Source organism: Nerophis ophidion, linkage group LG21 (assembly GCF_033978795.1).
Source record: "Nerophis ophidion isolate RoL-2023_Sa linkage group LG21, RoL_Noph_v1.0, whole genome shotgun sequence".
Classification (NCBI taxonomy): Eukaryota; Metazoa; Chordata; class Actinopteri; order Syngnathiformes; family Syngnathidae; genus Nerophis; species Nerophis ophidion.
This window is the reverse complement of record NC_084631.1, coordinates 7,249,463-7,269,424: the sequence shown is the minus strand read 5'-3', so window position 1 is coordinate 7,269,424 and position 19,962 is coordinate 7,249,463. Positions and strand designations below refer to the sequence as shown.

Sequence of the window (19,962 nt, the reverse complement as noted above, 5' to 3'; positions counted from 1 at the left end):
ATAATAATAATAAAAAACAACTACAAGGAATAATAAAATATTTCAGAATATTGGAAGTATTTCTAATGCTGTTATTTGAAAATGGTGTCAGGGTAATATTGATCCAACTATTCTTTTCAAAACAAAAAGTGTGAACTGGAACATGTTGTCAATTTTCCTTCATGGAAATAAAATATTTGCAGAAACGAAAATGACATTTTTGTGTGAAAATATTGATAATAAAGATATCTGACTTCTCTCTCCTCCATTCTTTTACCAGACATGATTATTTTCATCCTACTTGAATGCATCAAAAATGTTCCATTATTATATTTACGTGTCATATTTTAATATTTACGTTCTCTTTTTGAATAAAATGAATTGGTTTTTTTTCTTACCAAACGAACCAACAAGAGGTTAATTTCGACTCGTAAGAGTTTGAATTGTGAATATTATTTTTGACGCACGGAAAATGGTAATATATATATGATAATAATATGTAACGAATAAATGACAATATTGTAAAGACATGTGAAATTAATTTGTCTTTGTCATATTTTCTTCCATGCAATATTTGTATTTTTGCCTCAAAGGTTGTGACGTCATCGTCGCCGGTGTGTGTGTGTGTGTTTGAATTCCACAATAAAGTCAGCATGAGCGTTAAATGTGTGTGTTTATTTTATTATTAAGGACCCCGTTATTAATATTGAATATAAACAACCTTAAGAGATAGGCTCCAAAGGGGACAAGCGGTAGAAAAAATGGATGGACGGAGGAAAAATTTAAAGAAATAAAAATTAAAACCTTTTTGTGGTCTGTGGGGTCGCTGCACCTCCTCTGACCTTTCACCTTTTAACTGCTTGTAATGAAGGTGTTTTGCAACATCAATAATAATATTTATATATCAAATAAAGATTTTTTTTCTTTAAATAATTGGCATTTTTTCCCCCCAAAAAACGACGTTTTTTCTGAAAAAAAAAATTCACTGTACAAATAAAAGTTCATTTGACCTTTGACCTAGAACCTCTTTCGCGGGGATCGATCGTGCGGCGTCTGCTCATGCGCGCGTTTTTATCGAACACACACGAACACACACACACACACACACACACACACACACACAACGATAAACCCTACATTAGGTGTGTTTAAATAAGAATAAAAAAAAAATGTTTTATTTAGTGTATGTGACGACTTGTCCAGGGTGTACCCCACCTTCCCCCTGATTGTAGCTGAGATAGGCGCCAGCGCCCCCCGGAACCCCAAAAGGGAATAAGCGGTAGGAAAATGGATGGATGGATAAAGTGATGAAGACTGTGTCTTTAATATGCGCGCGCACTTTAATATTGAACAATAATATTGTTATGTTGCCTTCACGTACCTAAATAAATAAATGGATATTTGACTTTTTTTTTTTCTTTTTTTTTAAACAAAAGACTATGGTGCACATTTAAAGACACAGTAAGGGATTGTGTTCCATCTAATTCGGTTTTAAAAATTAAAAAGTAAATAAAATAAAATTAAATTTAAAAAAAATAAAGTTATAAAAACGGGGGTGTCTCCTCCTCCCCCCCGGGAGGGAAAGGGTTAATTGGAGAAGGAATTTCATCGCACATCTGTCAGATTTTAAGGCCGTGACGCGCCGAGGGGAGGGGAGTGGGGGGAGGAGGGGAGAGGGGGGGGATGGCGATCGGATCGATGAAGTAGCAGAGGAGGAGGAGGAGGACGAGGAGGAAGAGGAGGAGGAGGAAGAGCAGCAGGACAATCTCAGGAGATAATGAAAGACGAGCAGAGCTGCTAGAAGACGACAAGAACAAGAAGATTGTCCGGGGGAAAAAAATAATTCTTTTATTTAATTTAAAAAAAAAAAAAAAAAGGTTCGCGGAGGTTCGGATGGTGTGCACGAGATGCCCAGGACGCGCAGCAGCAGCAGCCGTGGACGCGCACCGACAGGCGCGCAGTGACGGTAAGAAGAACAAAAATCCTTTTTTTCTCCGTTTAAAATCGTTTTGACTGTGCGAGCATGGCTTCGTCGCGTCATTTCCCCCCCCCGCTGTATTGTTGTCGCGGCGGCGAATCACGGATAAACCCACACAACATGAATGCGCATGCGCCAGACGACATGTCCGAATGAGGACGCGGGCACGAGTCGCGCGTTCCTTCTGCTGTTCGATTCTTGCAAGTGGTCGTCGCTGTAACGTGCGTGTGCGTGTGCGTGTGCGTGTGCAGGCTCAGAGAAGGGTCCCCGGCGGGAAAGGAAGAGTCAGCTGGTCCAATCGGCGCCGAGGAAGTACTTAAGGCGGGCGACATCATTAATTGGACGGCGGCTGATCAATCAATAGATCGATACCGGGACGCTGCGGGATGGACGGGAGTCTGGGAGAGATGTCGGCGCACGCTCACTCGGACCTCTCGGCCGCCTTCCCCCGTCCCCACCTGGGCGGCCCCCCGCTGGAGCCCGAGCACCGGGCGCCCGCCTTCGAGCACTCCATGTCGGCGCTGGGCTACAGCGGCGACTCGCCGTCGGGGTCCGGCAGCACGTACACCACGCTGACCCCCCTGCAGCCCTTCGACGACAAGTTCCACCACCACCACCACCACCACCACCCCTGCCTGCCCGTCAGCAACGTCATCGGCAGCTTCACCCTCATGCGGGAGGAGCGAGGGGGTCTGGGCGCCAACTTCTACAACCCCTACGGCAAAGACCTCGCCATGGCCCAGAGCCTCACGCCGCCCTCCGCTGCCCCAGGCTTAGGCTCGCCCATGCACGGCTATGGCGGTCTGGCCACCGGTTCCAATGGTGGCGGCGGCGGCGGCGGGCAGATGCTCCACGGCGGCTACGACGTCCACGGGGGAAGCCTCTTCTGCAGGACGTCCGACTTCGGCCGCGAGATGTCCCCGCCGGGCCTGGGCGGCGCCGACATGTCTGTGGGCCACCAGCTGAACAAGATGGACGCCCAGCAACACACGGTGGGCCACCACCCTCACATCTACAGCCAGCACTACCAGGCCCACCACCACAGCCAGCAAGCCTCCAAGATGGCCGACCACCTGCACTCGCTCTCCTCCGCCGCGTCCTCGCCGGGCGAGATGGTCGGGTCCCAGGGCGGAGGCGGCGGGGGCGGCGGCGAGGAGATCAACACGCGCGACGTGGCCCAGAGGATCATCACGGAGCTGAAGAGGTACAGCATCCCGCAGGCCATCTTCGCCGAGCGCGTCCTGTGCCGCTCGCAAGGAACGCTCTCCGACCTCCTGAGGAACCCAAAACCTTGGGCCAAGCTCAAGTCGGGCCGGGAGACCTTTAAGAGGATGTCCCGCTGGCTGCAGGAACCCGAATTCCAGAGGATGGCTTCGCTACGCCTGGAAGGTGAGCACACACACACACACACACACACACACACACACACACACACACACACACACACACACACACACACACACACACACACACGTTCTTCATGGGCGCCTTAGGTCTCAGTAGAACCGATGAGTGATTGAAGTCTTCATTGTTGCTTGAAAAAAACATTTTTAAAACATCAACAAAGATTCTTCGAACAAATCCGTTGTTTTTAGACTATTTAAACATTTACCATAAAGTTCTACTGAGTATTTAAACAAATGGTATGAAGTTCTACTGGGTAGTCAAACAATTAGTATGAAGTTCTACTTGGTATTCAAACGTTTAATGTCAAGTTATACTGGGTATTTTAACATTTATTATAAAGGTATATGGATGAACAATTCATATTAAGTTCTAATGGTTATGTAAACATTTACTCCAAAGTTCTACTGGGTATTCAAACAATTAGTATGAAGTTCTACTAGGTATTTAAACATTTATTGTCAAGTTATACTGGGTATTTAAACATTTATTATAAAGTTATATGGATGAACAATTCATATGAAGTTCGAATGGTTATGTAAACATTTACTCCAAAATTCTACTGAGTATTTAAACATTCACCATAAAGTTCTGCTGGGTATTTAAAAAAATAGTATGAAGTCCTACTGCGTATTTAAACATGTACTATAACATTCTACTAGGTATTTAAACAAATGGTATGAAGTTCTACTAGGTATTTAAACATTTAGTGTCAAGGTATACTGGGTATTTAAACATTTATTCTTAAGTTATATGGATGAACAATTCATATTAAGTTCTAATGGTTATGTAAACATTTACTCCAAAGTTCTACTGGGTATTCAAACAATTAGTATGAAGTTCTACTAGGTATTTAAACATTTAGTGTCAAGTTATACTGGGTATTTTAACATTTATTATAAAGTTATATGGATGAACAATTCATATGAAGTTGTGATGGTTATGTAAACATTTACTCCAAAGTTCTACTGCGTATTTAAACATTCACTATAAAGTGCTCCTGGGTATTTAAAAAAATAGTATGAAGTCCTACTGCGTATTTAAACATTTACTATAACATTCTACTAGGTATTTAAACAATTAATATGATGTTCTACTAGGTATTGAAACATTTACCATAAAGTTCTGGGTATTTAAGCAATTAGTATGACGTTCTACTGGGTATTTAAGCAATTAGTATGACGTTCTACTGGGTATTTAAACATTTAATATAAAGTTCTACTGGGTATTTAAACATTTAATATGAGGTTCTACTAATTATTTAAACATTTAATACAAGGTTCTACTGATTATATAAACAATTAGTATGATATTCTACTGATTAGCTCACATATATATGATGTTCTATTGGTTATTTAAAGGCCTACTGAAATGAGATTATCTTATTCAAACGGGGATAGCAGGTCCATTCTATGTGTCATACTTGATCATTTCGCGATATTGCCATATTTTTGCTGAAATAAGTTGCAACGATAAAGTTCAGAACTTTTGGTCGCTAATAAAAAAGCCTTGCCTGTACCGGAAGTAGCAGACGATGACGTCACAAGGGTGAGGGCTCCTCACATCCTCACATTGTTTATAATGGGAGCCACCAACAAAAAGAGCTATTTGGATCAAGAAAACGACAATTTCCCCATTATTTTGAGCGAGGATGAAAGATTTGTGGATGATGATATTGATAGCGAAGGACTAGAATATAAAATAAAATAAAAAGCGACGGCTCTGGGTGGCGGCAGTGTGAGCGTTTCAGATCTAATTAGACACATTTACTTGGATAATTCTGGAATATCCCTTATCTGCTTATTGTTTTAATAGTGTTTTAGTGAGATTGTAAAGTCATACATGAAAGTCGGATGGCTGCGGTGAACGCCAGTGTCTCTGAGAGAAGCCGAGGAGCGAATAATCCAATGATGTCTCCGGTAAGATATATATCACAATTTTCCCATCCAAAAACATGCTGGTTGACGTGGAGAAACATGTTCGCTTGACCGCTCTGTGTTAAAAACTAAGAAACACCGGCTGTGTCTCGGTGCTAAAAACAGCTGCAATCCACCGCTTTCCACCAACAGCATTCTTCTTTGATGTCTCCATTATTAAATGAAAAAATTGCAAAAGATTCAGCAACACAGATGTCCAAAATACTGTGTAATTATGCGATTAAAGCAGACGACTTTCTAGCCATGAGTGGTGCTGCGCTAATATTTCCTGACAGTCCGTGACGTCGCGCGCACGCGTCAACGTTTCGCGACGTTTTCAACAGGATACCTCGCGGGAAATTTAAAATTGCAATTTAGTAAACTATTGGCATGTGTTGCAATGTTAATATTTCATCATTGATATATAAACTATCAGACTGCGTGGTCGCTAGTAGTGGGTTTCAGTAGGCTTTTAGGTCTCAGTAGAACTGATGAGTGATTGAAGTCTTCATTGTTGACTTCATTGTTGCTTGAAAAATATTTCTTTAAAGGCCTACTGAAAGCCACTACTTGCGACCACGCAGTCTGATAGTTTATATATCAATGATGAAATATTAACATTGCAACACATGCCAATACGGCCTTTTTAGTTTACTAAATTGCAATTTTAAATTTCCCGCGAGGTATCCTGTTGAAAACGTCGCGGAATGATGACGCTTATGTTGACGCGTGCTTGTGACGTTATTAGTTGGAGCGGACATTTCAGCCTAGCACCACTCACGGCTAAAAGTAGTCTTTTTCATCACATAATTACACAGTATTTTGGACGTCTGTGTTGCTGAATCTTTTGCAATTTGTTCAATTAATAATGGAGACGTCAAAGAAGAATGCTGTTGGTGGAAAGTGGTGGATTGCAGCTGCCTTTAGCACCGAAACACAGCCGGTGTTTCTTTGTTTGTTGTGAAGCTTTAACACAGAGCCGTCAAGCAAACATGTTTCTCTACCACATGTGATATTAAGTCGGCTCTTACCGGAGACTTCAGCGGATTATGCGACCTCCTCCTGCAGCTGTCAAAAAGGCAGCTGTGATCTTGGCTCCTCCATTGGCTTCTCTCAGAGACACTGGCGTTCACCGCAGCCCTCCGACTTTCAGGTATGACTTTACAATCTCACTAAAACACTATTAACACAATAAGCAGATAAGGGATTTTCCAGAATTATCTTAGTAAACATCGGAATCGCTCCCACTGCCGCAGCCTGGAGCCGTCCCCTTTTCTTTTCTTTTTCTTTTTTTTTAGTGCTTCACTCTAACTTTCCTCATCCACAAATCTTTCATCCCCGCTTTCTCGGTCGGAATCGCTCTCGCTGCTGGTGGCTATGATTATAAACAATGTGAGGATGTGAGGAGCCCTCACACTGGTGACGTCACGCTTACATCGTCTGCTACTTCCGGTACAGGCAAGGCTTTTTTATTAGCGACCAAAAGTTGCAAACTTTATCGTGGATGTTCTCTACTAAATCCTTTCAGCAAAAATATGGCAATATCGCGAAATGATCAAGTATGACACATATAATGGACCTGCTATCCCCGTTTAAATAAGAAAATCTCATTTCAGTAGGCCTTTAAAACATCAACAAAGATTCTTGGAACCATTCTGTTGTTTTTAGACTATTTAAACATTTAGTATAAAGTTCTACTGGGTATTCAAACAATTAGTATGAAGTTCTACTAGGTATTGAAACATTTAGTGTCAAGTTATACTGGGTATTTAAACATTTATTATAAAGTTATATGGATGAACAATTCATATGAAGTTCGAATGGTTATGTAAACATTTACTCTAAAGTTCTACTGAGTATTTAAACATTCACCATAAAGTTCTGCTAGGTATTCAAAACAATATTATGAAGTCTTACTTCGATTTAAACATTTACTATAACATTCTAGTAGGTATTTAAACAATTAATATGATGTTCTACTAGGTATTGAAACATTTACCATGAAGTTCTACTGGGTATTTAAACAATTAGTATGACGTTCTGCCCGTATTTAAACATTTAGTATGAAGTTCAACTGGGTATTTAAACATTTTGTATGAGGTTCTACTAATTATTTAAACATTTATTTTGTGTTTTTACTGATTATATAAACAATTAGTAAGATTTTTTACTGATTAGTTCACATATTTGTATGATGTTGTATTGGTTATCTAAACATCTGGTATAATGTGCCTCTGGGTATTTACAGTAAACAACTAGTACGAAGTTCCACTAGTGAATTCAACTATTAGTATGACGTCGTACTGATTCTTTAAACATTTGGTATTATGTTCTGCTGGTTATTATACCTCTAAAATTAGGTTATGCTGGTTAGTCATATATCCAATAAGTAGTTCTGTTGGTTATTTAAACAGCTAGTATAGTGTTCTGCTGGTTAGTTAAACATGTTGTTTGATGTTCTACTGCTTATTGTAACAATTAGTATGAGGTTCAATTGGTTATTTAAACATTTAGTATAAGTTTCTTCTAGTTAATTCCACTATTAGTATGAGGTTCTACTACTTAATTTAATTATTAGTATGAAGTTCTACTGGTTGTTTAAACAGTTAGTATAAAGTTCTGGTTTTAAAACATTTTCTATTGGTTCTATTTGTTGATTCAACTATTAGTATAAGGTTCTGCTGGTTAGTTTAACAATTAGTACAACGTTTTACATGTCATTTAATTATTAGCATTGGGTTCTTCTGGTTAATAAAACACTTAGTTTGAAGTTCTACTGGGTTTTTGAACATTTATAATGAGATCCTATTGGTTAATTTACCTATTAGTATAAGGTTTTGCTGGTCAGTTTAACAATTAGTACAACATTTTACTAGTCATTTAATTATTAGCATGAGGTTCTAGTATTTAATTTATTTATTAGTATTAGGTTCTACTGGTTAATAAATCACTTTGAAGTTTTACTCGGTTTTTAAACATTTATAATGATGTCCTATTGGTTAATTTACCTATTAGTATAAGGTTTTGCTGGTTAGTTTAACAATTAGTACAACATTTTACTAGTCATTTAATTATTAGCATGAGGTTCTAGTATTTTATTTATTTATTAGTATTAGGTTCAACTGGTTAATAAAACACTTAGTTTGAAGTTCTACTGTGTTTTTAAAAATGTATAATGAGATCCTATTGGTGAATTTAACTATTAGTATAAGGTTCTGCTGATTAGTTTAACATTTAGTATGAGGTTCCATTTTTTAGTTAAACATTTAGTAAGTTATACTAGGTATTTAAACATTTAGTATGAGGTTCTACTGGTTATTTAAATTAGTTAGTATAAAGTTCTGGTTTTAAAACATTTTGTATTGGTTCTATTTGTTAATTCAACTATTAGTATAAGGTTCTGCTGGTTAGTTTAACAATTAGTACAACGTTTTACATGTCATTTAATTATTAGCATTGGGTTCTTCTGGTTAATAAAACACTTAGTTTGAAGTTCTACTGGGTTTTTAAACATTTATAATGAGATCCTATTGGTTAATTTAACTATTAGTATAAGGTTCTGCTGGTTAGTTTAACAATAAGAACAATGTTTTACTAGTCATTTAATTATTAGCATGAGGTTCTAGTATTTAATTTATTTATTAGTATTAGGTTCTACTGGTTAATAAAACACTTTGAAGTTTTACTGGGTTTTTAAACATTTATAATGATGTCCTATTGGTTAATTTAACTATTAGTATAAGGTTCTGCTGATTAGTTTAACAATTAGTACAAAGTTTTACTAGTCATGTAATTATTAGCATGAGGTTCTAGTATTTAATTTATTTATTAGTGTTAGGTTGTACTGGTTAATAAAACACTTAGTTGGAAGTTCTGCTGGGTTTTTAAACATTTATAATGAGATCCTATTGGTTAATTTAACAATTGGTATAAGGTTCTGCTGGTTAGTTTAACAATTAGAACAATGTTTTACTAGTCATTTAATTATTAGCATGAGGTTCTAGTATTTAATTTATTTATTAGTATTAGGTTCTACTGGTTAATAAAACACTTTGAAGTTTTACTGGGTTTTTAAACATTTATAATGATGTCCTATTGGTTTATTTAACTATTAGTATAAGGTTCTGCTGGTTAGTTTAACAATAAGAACAATGTTTTACTAGTCATTTAATTATTAGCATGAGGTTCTAGTATTTAATTTATTTATTAGTATTAGGTTCTACTGGTTAATAAAACACTTTGAAGTTTTACTGGGTTTTTAAACATTTATAATGATGTCCTATTGGTTAATTTAACTATTAGTATAAGGTTCTGCTGATTAGTTTAACATTTAGTATGAGGTTCCATTTTTTAGTTAAACATTTAGTAAGTTATACTAGGTATTTGAACATTTAGTATGAGGTTCTACTGGTTATTTAAATTAGTTAGTATTTCACATAAACGTTTGCTGTGTGAGGCTTTGTGTATTAGTTGGTATCCATCATTTTTTTCTAATGTGTTTACATTCTGAGTTGGTTCTTATGGAATATATATTTTCAGTTTTTAATTAGTGATGGACCTGATTTATTGATTTATTGTTAATAATTGATTGATCGATTGTGTGATCTGTCCACAACTAATGGAGTCAAAATTGTGTGCAGTACCTGTTATAACCAGCAGAGGCGCTGTGAGCTGAAACTCGGTTTCACACCTGGTAGCAAACATGGCGCCCTGTTAATAATGTTAAGAGTTATTACTTCTTAACATTCGACCATGATTAGCTTGGCGATGAAATCGAATTGTACGTTTCCATGGTCATGTGACCTGTCTTTGGGGAGGGAGGACACGGCGGCCATTTCAGGCTCGCCTCCGTGCTCTCTGCTGGGCGCACACACGTGAGAATATGTGCACGTGCACGTGCACGGCGGGGGTCTGAGAGAGGGGGGGGGACACGTGTGGGGGATGACAATCAGAATGATTGCTTAACAGTTATTGATCCCTGATTGGTGTGCTGGCTGAGTGGCGATGGCGGTGCTTGGTCAGTGACGTCCCTTCGTTCTGAGAGCGCAGTATATTAATCATTTGTATATTTGAATTATATATTTTTTTTATATCTATTGATTAATTATTGAGCTGCAAGCGTCTATGGATTTCCACTAGAAAGAGCAGCTCGCCGCCGTTTGAGACAGGAATTAGAATTCCCGAGGAACGCCATGGCACTTCGGCCGCGACGCCTCGGCCACGTTGTCCGCTCCGACGAGCGTTTATCCGCAGAGGCATTTCGCCAAACACGTCGGCGTTTATCCGCAGTGTCTTTGCGTGGATTACCCGCCACGGCGTCCTACGGCGCCCGGCAGGAGGCAATCAGGGGCCGTAACGAGGGCTCCGCGCCTTCTCGACGGCCGCCAAAGATCGGCGCGCTTTAGCTGGAGTGGCCACTCAGCGCTCGTCCGTAAAGGTCAGCGGCGGCCTCATTTGAAAATCGAGGGGGGGGGGGGGGTGTAGAATCACACGCGCAAACAAACCCCATTGTTGTTGTTCTTCGTCCCCGCAAACCCCCCCCTACAGTGTGGCCCTGCAAGGGTTAACCAGCCTGGCAGGGCCGACAAGTCTGAGCTGCACACATTTAATCAATAATTTCTATCAGCCGCTGGCCCCACAAATCAGTGAGGTGGGGGGGGGGATTGAGCCGCCCTGAGGTGGGGGTGGGGGTGCTACAGAGATCCACATCACGTTGGAGAAACACGAGACGCAGCATACATCACGATTAGACCACGTTCCCACGATCATAGGACGCCCGGGTGGGGGTGGGTTCGTATTTATGTCAGCCCGCCACCGCCGATTTATAGCACGATGATTGTGGGCCTCTTACGCACCATTACAGTGGTAGGAAACATTTACTTAATGGCCGCCGCCGCCATGGCCAGCCAGGGAGGCGAGGGCACCCCCCTCCCCCCCACACAACGGGCCATAAATCCTACATTGCTATCATCGCAATACATCACTACTGTATGGACAAGCCACGCCCCCTTGCAGTACCCACTTATTTACAGTTGTTTTTTTTTCATGAATTTTTGAAAATTAGGAATCGGGATTGACAAAAATTGCATTTCGGGTGTGAATAGTTTTTTTGCGAACCCCTAATCACCGCTATATAGAAGAAGCCACGCCCCCTCACACACGTCACCGCTGTATAGCGCAAGCCACACCCCCTTGCAGTCATCACTACAATATAGACAAGCCACGCCCCCTTGCAGTCATCACTACAATATAGACACGCCACGCCTCCTTGTCTACATCGCGCAAGCCACGGCCTCTCGCAACATGTCATTGCTGTATAGAATATGCCACGCCCCCTTACAGTACACATTTTAAAATGTATTCATTGTATTATTGAAATTTGGAAAATTATGAATTAATTAAGAATCGGGATTCATAAAAATTGCATTTCGGATGGGAATATTTTTTTTCTGCACCCCTAATCACCGCTATATAAACAAGCCACGCCCCCTCACACATCACCACTGTATAGTGCAAGCCGCACCCCCTTGCAGTCATCACTACAATATAGACAAGCCACGCCCCCTTGCTGTATGTCACTACTGTATCGCGCAAGCTACGGCCCCTCACCGCATGTCACTGCTGTATAGACTAAGCCACGCCCCCTTACAGTACACATTTTAAAATGTATTTATTGTATCAATGAATTTTGGAAAATTATGAATAGATTAAGAATCGGGATTGATAAAAATTGCATTTCCGAAGGGAATATTGTTTTTGTGCACCCCTAATCAATGCTATATAGAACAAGCCACGCCCACTCACACAAGTCACCGCTCTATAGTGCAAGCCACACCCCCTTACAGTCATCACTACAATATAGACAAGGCACGCCCCTTTGCAGTACGTCACTACAGTATCGCGCAAGCTACGGCCCCTCACCGCATGTCACTGCTGTATAGAGTAAGCCACGCCCCCTTGCAGTACACATTTAAAAATGTATTCATTGTATTAATACATTTTGAAAATTATGATAGATTAAGAATTGGGATTGATAAAAATTGCATTTTGGATGGGAATATTTTTTTGGTGCACCCCTAATCAATGCTATATAGAACAAGCCACGCCCCCTCACACACGTCACCACTGTATAGTGCAAGCCACACCCCCTTGCAGTCATCACTACAATATAGACAAGCCACGCCCCTTGCAGTATGTCACTACTGTATCGATCGCGCAAGCTACGGCCCCTCACCGCATGTCACTGCTGTATAGACTAAGCCACGCCCCCTTGCAGTACACATTTAAAAATGTATTCATTGTACTAATACATTTTGAAAATTATGAATAGATTAAGAATCGGGATTGATATCTATTGATATCTATTCCGGGATATATATATATATATATATATATATATATATATATATATATATATATATATATATATATATATATATATATATATATATATATATATATATATATACATATATATATATATATATATATATATATATATATATATATATATATATATATATATACATACATATGTATACACACACCCCATTTCCATTTGAGTTGGGGAATTTTGTTAGATGTAAATATAAACAGAATACAATGATTTGCAAATCCTTTTCAACCCATATTCAGTTGAATGCACTACAGAGACGAGATATTTGATGTTCAAACTCATAAACTTTTTTTTGTGTGAATAATAATTAACTTAAAATTTCATGGCTGCAACACGTGCCATAGTAGTTGGGAAAGGGCATGTTCACCACTGTGTTACATCACCTTTTCTTATAACAACACTCAATAAACGTTTAGGAACTGAGGAAACTAATTGTTGAAGCTTTGAAAGTGGAATTCTTTCCCATTCTTGTTTTATGTACAGCTTCAGTCGTTCAACAGTCCCGGGTCTCCGGTGTCGTATTTCACGCTTCATAATGCGCCACACAATTTTGATGGGAGACAGGTCTGGACTGCAGGCGGGCCAGGAAAGTACTCGCACTCTTTTTTTTAACGAAGCCACGCTGTTCTAACACTTGTCTTGTTCAAATAAGCAGGGGCGTCCATAATAACGTTGCTTGGATGACAACATATGTAGTTCCAAAACCTGAATGGACCTTTCAGCATTAATGGTGCCTTCACAGATGTGTAAGTTACCCATGCCTTGGGCACTAATACACCCCCATACCATCACAGATGCTGGCTTTTGAACTTTGCGCCTATAACAATCCGGATGGTTATTTTCCTCTTTGTTCTGGAAGACACCACGTCCTCTGTTTCTAAATATAATTTGAAATGTGGACTCGTCAGACCACAGAACACCTTTCCACTTAGCATCAGTCCATCTCAGATGATCTCGGGCCCAGCGAAGCCAGCGGCGTTTCAGGAAATAGTTGATAAATGGGTTTGGTTTTGCATAGTAGAGTTTTAACTTGCACTTACAGATGTAGCGACCAACTGTAGTTACTGATGGTGGTTTTATGAAGGTTCCTGAGCCCATATGGTGATATCCTTTACACACTGATGTTGGTTTTGATCCAGTACCGCCTGAGGGATCAAAAGTCTGTAATATCATCGCTTATGTGCAGTGATTTCTCCCGATTCTCTGGACTTTTTGATGATTTTACAGACCCTAGACGGTAAAACCCCTAAATTCCTTGCAATAGCTCGTTGAAAAAATGTTGTTCTAAAACTGTTCGACAATTTGCTTACAAAGTGGTGACCCTCGCCCCATCCTTGTTTGTGAACTACTTAGCATTTCATGGAAGCTGCTTTTATACCCAATCATGGCACCCACCTGTTCCCAATTAGCCTGCACACCTGTGGGATGTTCCATATAAGTGTTTGATGAGCATTCTTCAACTTTATCAGTATTTATTGCCACCTTTCCCAACTTCTTTGTCACGTGTTGCTGGCATCAAATTCTAAAGCAAATGATTATTTGCAAAAAAAAAAATGTTTATCAGTTTGAACATCAAATATGTATTTTTAACTGAATATGGGTTGAAAATGATTTGCAAATCCTTGTATTCCGTTTATATTTACATCTAGCACAATTTCCCAACTCATACGGAAACGGGGTTTGTGTGTGTGTGTGTGTGTGTGTGTGTGTACACATTGTATTGATATAATGGATATATAATTAATATAATTGGATATTATTTTACCTTGTTTACTTCCATGACGACCACCTTTAAGAAATATCAAGCAGCCAAAATGTGTGGAAATCACGTTTTGTATGTTTCTTAGCATTCTTTGTGTTGGATTTAAATTAGTGTGATTTTGACATTTTTTAATGGCACTTGGACGTTTTTTTTTTAAAATAGTATCCACATAGTTGAGTGAGCAGGTTGTGTTATGTGTGACCGTGTGTGTTTACTTTTTGTGTTAGGGTTTTTTTGTTGTTGTTGCGCCGTGACCAGTGACGGCGGTTTGCATTGGGTCATATATGTAAATGTTCTGTGTTCGATTCCCCCGCACAATTCATGGTCATTGCACTGATTTGCTCACGTTGTCCACAAGATAGCAGCATAGTTGCAGCAATAATGACAGATTCCTTTTTGAACTGAATGACATCACGTGGGCCACGTTAAAGACCTACTGAAACCCACTACTATCGACCATGCAGTCTGATAGTTTATATATCAATGATGAAATATTAACATTGCAACACATGCCAATATGGCTTTTTTAGTTTACATAATTGCAATTTTAAATTTCCCGCGGAAGTATCATGCTAAAACGTTGCGGTATGATGACGCGTGCGCGTGACGTCACGCATTGTAAAGGACATTTTGTTCCAGCACCGTTCCCAGCCATAAGTTGTCTGTTTTCATCGCATAATTCAACAGTATTCTGGACATCTGTGTTGCTGAATCTTTTGCAATTTGTTCAATGAATAATGGAGACGTCAAAGAAGAAAGCTGTAGGTGGGAAGCGGTGCATTGCGGCCGCCTTTAGCAACACAAACACAGCCGGTGTTTCATTGTTTACATTCCCGAAAGACGACAGCCGAGCTTTACTATGGAACAGAGATGTCAAGCGAACACGGTTGGATTGGACCACACACGCAAAGTACAATGTATTATGCAGCGATCATTTCAAAAGATCGTGTTTCGAAGAGGGTCCCTTGCGAAGGGCAGAGATGGGCATCGCCACCACCCGTCGACTAGTGCTGAAGAAAGGTGCAGGGCCGACCTTCATTATGTACAGGTACGACCATATAATCTCACTAAAACACTAGTAACACAATAAGCAGATAAGGGATTTTCCAGAATTATCCTAGTAGTGAAGTGAAGTGAATTATATTTATATAGTGCTTTTTCTCTACTATAATGAAACCCAATACCTAATTTTTACATTTAAACCAGTGTGGGTGGCACTGGGAGCAGGTGGGTAAAGTGTCTTGCCCAAGGACACAACGGCAGTGACTAGTGTGGCTGAAGCGGGGATCGAACCTGCAACCCTCAAGTTGCTGGCACGGCCGCTCTACCAGTAAATGTGTCTCATAACACCTGAATCGCTCCCACTGCCCTCGTCTTTTTTTTTTAACTCTAGTCCTTCACTCTTACTTTCCTCATCCATGAATCTTTCATCCTCGCTCAAATTAATGGGGAAATCGTCTCTTTCTCGGTCCGTATCGCTCTCGCTGCTGGTGGCCATGATTGTAAACAATGTTCAGATGTGAGGAGCTCCACAACCCGTGACGTCACGCGCACATCGTCTGCTACTTCCGGTACAGGCAAGGCTATTTTATTAGCGACCAAAAGTGGCAAACTTTATCGTGGATGTTCTCTACTCAATCCTTTCAGCAAAAATATGGCAATATCGTGAAATGATCAAGTATGACACACAGAATGGACCTGCTATCCCCGTTTGAATAAGAAAATCTCATTTCAGTAGGCCTTTAAGATGTTCTGCACTTGTCTTGAATATATTCCGTCCATTAAATGTGTAACTGTTGCTACTAGTAATTATTATAATTTGTTTTATTTCTCTAAAAACAGAATAAGTTAAGTTCATAAAAGGGAATTTAAATCAAAATGTATAAAAGTTCATAAGAAGGCTTTATTTAAGTTACTATGGTTAAAAATGTAATTTCATGCCTTTTTGTTGGGTTTGTGGGCATGCGTTTGTTTTGAAGTGTCTCGATCGGTCTGTGAACGGATATTAGGACGCTACTTCCGGGTATGAGGGAACATCTGTTTGATGCAATGAGAAGGGATAAAGAGAGCGAGTGATGGTTACAAGGACTAAAAAGTGTCAAAAGGACTTTCAGCGTTTGGGCGATAACAGCCAGAAGATCACAATTTCCTCCTAAAAGAAGCATGCAGGCCAACGAGGTATTTGTCATTTCTGTTTGTATTTTACTTGCTGTGCATGTTATTTTTACGTTTGTAACGTGTTTTATTTTATCAGCAGTTTTCACGGTGAATTGAAGGGGAAGGAAGCCTTCAATAAATCAGTCAAAGAAAGCCGTTGTGTCAGTGCTATGTTGGGGGGAGTTACAAAAATTGTTTATGTTTTATTCCTTTTAGTCATCCATCCATCTATTTTCTACCGCTTATTCCCTTTTGGGGTGGCGGGGGGGGGGGGGGGCGCGCTGGCGCCTATCTCAGCTACAATCGGGCGGAAGGCGGGGTACACCCTGGACAAGTCGCCACCTCATCACGGGGCCAACACAGATAGACAGACTTTTAGTCACAGAAAACTTTTTTTTTAAGGCAAACAGAAAATATTCATTTTTTTTCTTTTTCTAAATTTAATTCTTTCTAAAAATATTTAAAATATTATCCATCCATCCATCCATCCATCATCTTCCGCTTATCCGAGGTCGGGTCGTGGGGGCAGCAGCCTAAGCAGGGAAACCCAGACTTCCCTCTCCCCAGCCACTTCGTCTAGCTCTTCCCGGGGGATCCCGAGGCGTTCCCAGGCCAGCCGGGAGACATAGTCTTCCCAACGTGTCCTGGGTCTTCCCCGTGGCCTCCTACCAGCTGGACGTGCCCTAAACACCTCCCTAGGGAGGCGTTCAGGTGGCATCCTGACCAGATGCCCGAACCACCTCATCTGGCTCCTCTCCATGTGAAGGAGCAGCGGTTTTACTTTGAGTTCCTCCCGGATGGCAGAGCTTCTCACCCTATCTCTAAGGGAGAGACCCAAACTCATTTCGGCCGCTTGTACCCGTGATCTTATCCTTTCGGTCATGACCCAAAGCTCATGACCATAGGTGAGGATGGGAACGTAGATCGACCGGTAAATTGAGAGCTTTGCCTTCCGGCTCAGCTCCTTCTTCACCACAACGGATCGATACAACGTCCGCATTACTGAAGACGCCGCACCGATCCGCCTGTCGATCTCACGATCCACTCTTCCCCCACTCGTGAACAAGACTCCTAGGTACTTGAACTCCTCCACTTGGGGCAGGGTCTCCTCCCCAACCCGGAGATGGCACTCCACCCTTTTCCGGGCGAGAACCATGGACTCGGACTTGGAGGTGCTGATACTCATTTGGGCCGCTTCTACCCGTGATCTTATCCTTTCGGTCATGACCCAAAGCTCATGACCATAGGTGAGGATGGGAACGTAGATCGACCGGTAAATTGAGAGCTTTGTCTTCCGGCTCAGCTCCTTCTTCACCACAACGGATCGATACAACGTCTGCATTACTGAAGACGCCGCACCGATCCGCCTGTCGATCTCACGATCCACTCTTCCCCCACTCGTGAACAAGACTCCTAGGTAGTTGAACTCCTCCACTTGGGGCAGGGTCTCCTCCCCAACCCGGAGATGGCACTCCACCCTTTTCCGGGCGAGAACCATGGACTCGGACTTGGAGGTGCTAATACTCATTTCGGCCGCTTGTACCCGTGATCTTATCCTTTCGGTCTTGACCCAAAGCTCATGACCATAGGTGAGGATGGGAACGTAGATCGACCGGTAAATTGAGAGCTTTGCCTTCCGGCTCAGCTCCTTCTTCACCACAACGGATCGATACAACGTCCGCATTACTGAAGACGCCGCACCGATCCGCCTGTCGATCTCACGATCCACTCTTCCCCCACTCGTGAACAAGACTCCTAGGTACTTGAACTCCTCCACTTGGGGCAGGGTCTCCTCCCCAACCCGGAGATGGCATTCCACCCTTTTCCGGGCGAGAACCATGGACTCGGACTTGGAGGTGCTGATTCTCATTCACACTCGGCTGCGAACCGATCCAGTGAGAGCTGAAGATCCCGGCCAGATGAAGCCATCAGGACTACATCATCTGCAAAAAACAGAGACCTAATCCCGTGGCCACCAAACCGGAACCCCTCAACGCCTTGGCTGTGCCTAGAAATTCCGTCCATAAAAGTTATGAACAGAATCGGTGACAAAGGACAGCCTTGGCGGAGTCCAACCCTGACTGGAAATGTGTACGACTTACTGCCGGCAATGCGGACCAAGCTCTGGCACTGATCATACATATTATCATTATATTTAACTTTTTTATGTGTTTTTTTACTTCTCTTTTAATAGTATTTCAGAATGTGCCGTTAAAAATTAGCTTTGGGCCTGAAATGGCCCCCAAGCCGTACTTTTGGACACCCCTGATTTAGATAATAGTCCAACTTTCACAGATGTTCTAAGCCCCCTTCCTCCGAAGCGTCCAATAAAGGATCAATTAGCGATTGTTGCCGACTCAGCGGTGTGTGATTGGGCCGCACAAGAAAGTGTAGTCGTCGTTTTCAAGAGTGTTGTTGCCATTGTGTGAATGGAGAAGCTTTCAGAGGCGCGGCGTGATGCCTTCACTGACACGAGCTGCTGATTCGTCTCTTTTAGTTTGCTGAGCGCATGGCTTTTTCTTTCCACAAATCCACTTTCCCTCCACTTAATCCACTTCTCCTCGTTAGCCGGCCTCCTTTTTAATGCGTCTTTCTGTGCAGCCTGCAAGCGGAAGGAGCAGGAGCAGAGCAAGCTGGAGCGGAACCAGGGCCCCAAGCGTACCCGGCTGGTGTTCACCGACCTCCAGCGCCGCACGCTCATGGCCATCTTCCGGGAGAACCACCGGCCCACCAAGGACCTGCAGGTGACCATCTCTCAGCAGCTGGGCCTGGAGCTGTCCACCGTCAGCAACTTCTTCATGAACGCCCGCCGCCGCAACCTCAACAAGTGGGCCGACGAGGGCCGCCCCTCCTCCACAGGGTCCTCGGGCTCCAGCGCCTCGTCCTCGGCGGTGTCCTGCAGCACGGCGTGATGGCGGGCGGGGGGCGCCGGACGGGTCTGAGGCAGAGACCAGCCCGTATGTACGTCCTCCGGGCAGCCGTGATCGCAGAATGTAACCAAAGTGGACGGCACCCTCGGAGTGGGAGGGGCCAGAGTGATACAAGGGCGGGACGGGAGGTCCCGCTATGTACAGTCCTTTCATGAGGCCATCTTGTTTCGTAGAGTAGAGAGGCTGAAGGTTGGGCCAATCAGGAGCAAGCATACTTTGGTGCGCCTTCAAGTCCTCGGCGCTCCTGATTAATCAGGAGGAGCCGTTTGCTCACAGGCGGTGAGCGACTTCCTCAATCAAACGCCGTCGTCCAAAGAGCCCCCCCCCCCCCCCCTTTTTGGTAGCGTCCTGTCTTTCCTCGAGAATCAAGAAGGAAGAGGAAGACCAAGGGCGGCGTTTGGTTTTTCCGCCATTTCCTTTTTTTTTTAAACGCATGCGTT

At 42.0% G+C, this 19,962-nt stretch overlaps 1 protein-coding gene across 1 annotated transcript; it reads left to right on the top strand.

The window, feature by feature from the left end:
- Positions 1–1,696: 1,696 nt before the first annotated feature.
- onecutl (one cut domain, family member, like) lies at positions 1,697–19,623 on the top strand. The gene is made up of 3 exons (XM_061881705.1): positions 1,697–1,945; positions 2,209–3,346; positions 19,194–19,623. The coding sequence occupies exons 2-3, from the start codon at positions 2,344–2,346 to the stop codon at positions 19,502–19,504; spliced, it is 1,314 nt and encodes a 437-aa protein (XP_061737689.1). The 5' UTR covers positions 1,697–1,945; positions 2,209–2,343; the 3' UTR covers positions 19,505–19,623.
- The last annotated feature ends 339 nt before the right edge of the window (positions 19,624–19,962 follow it).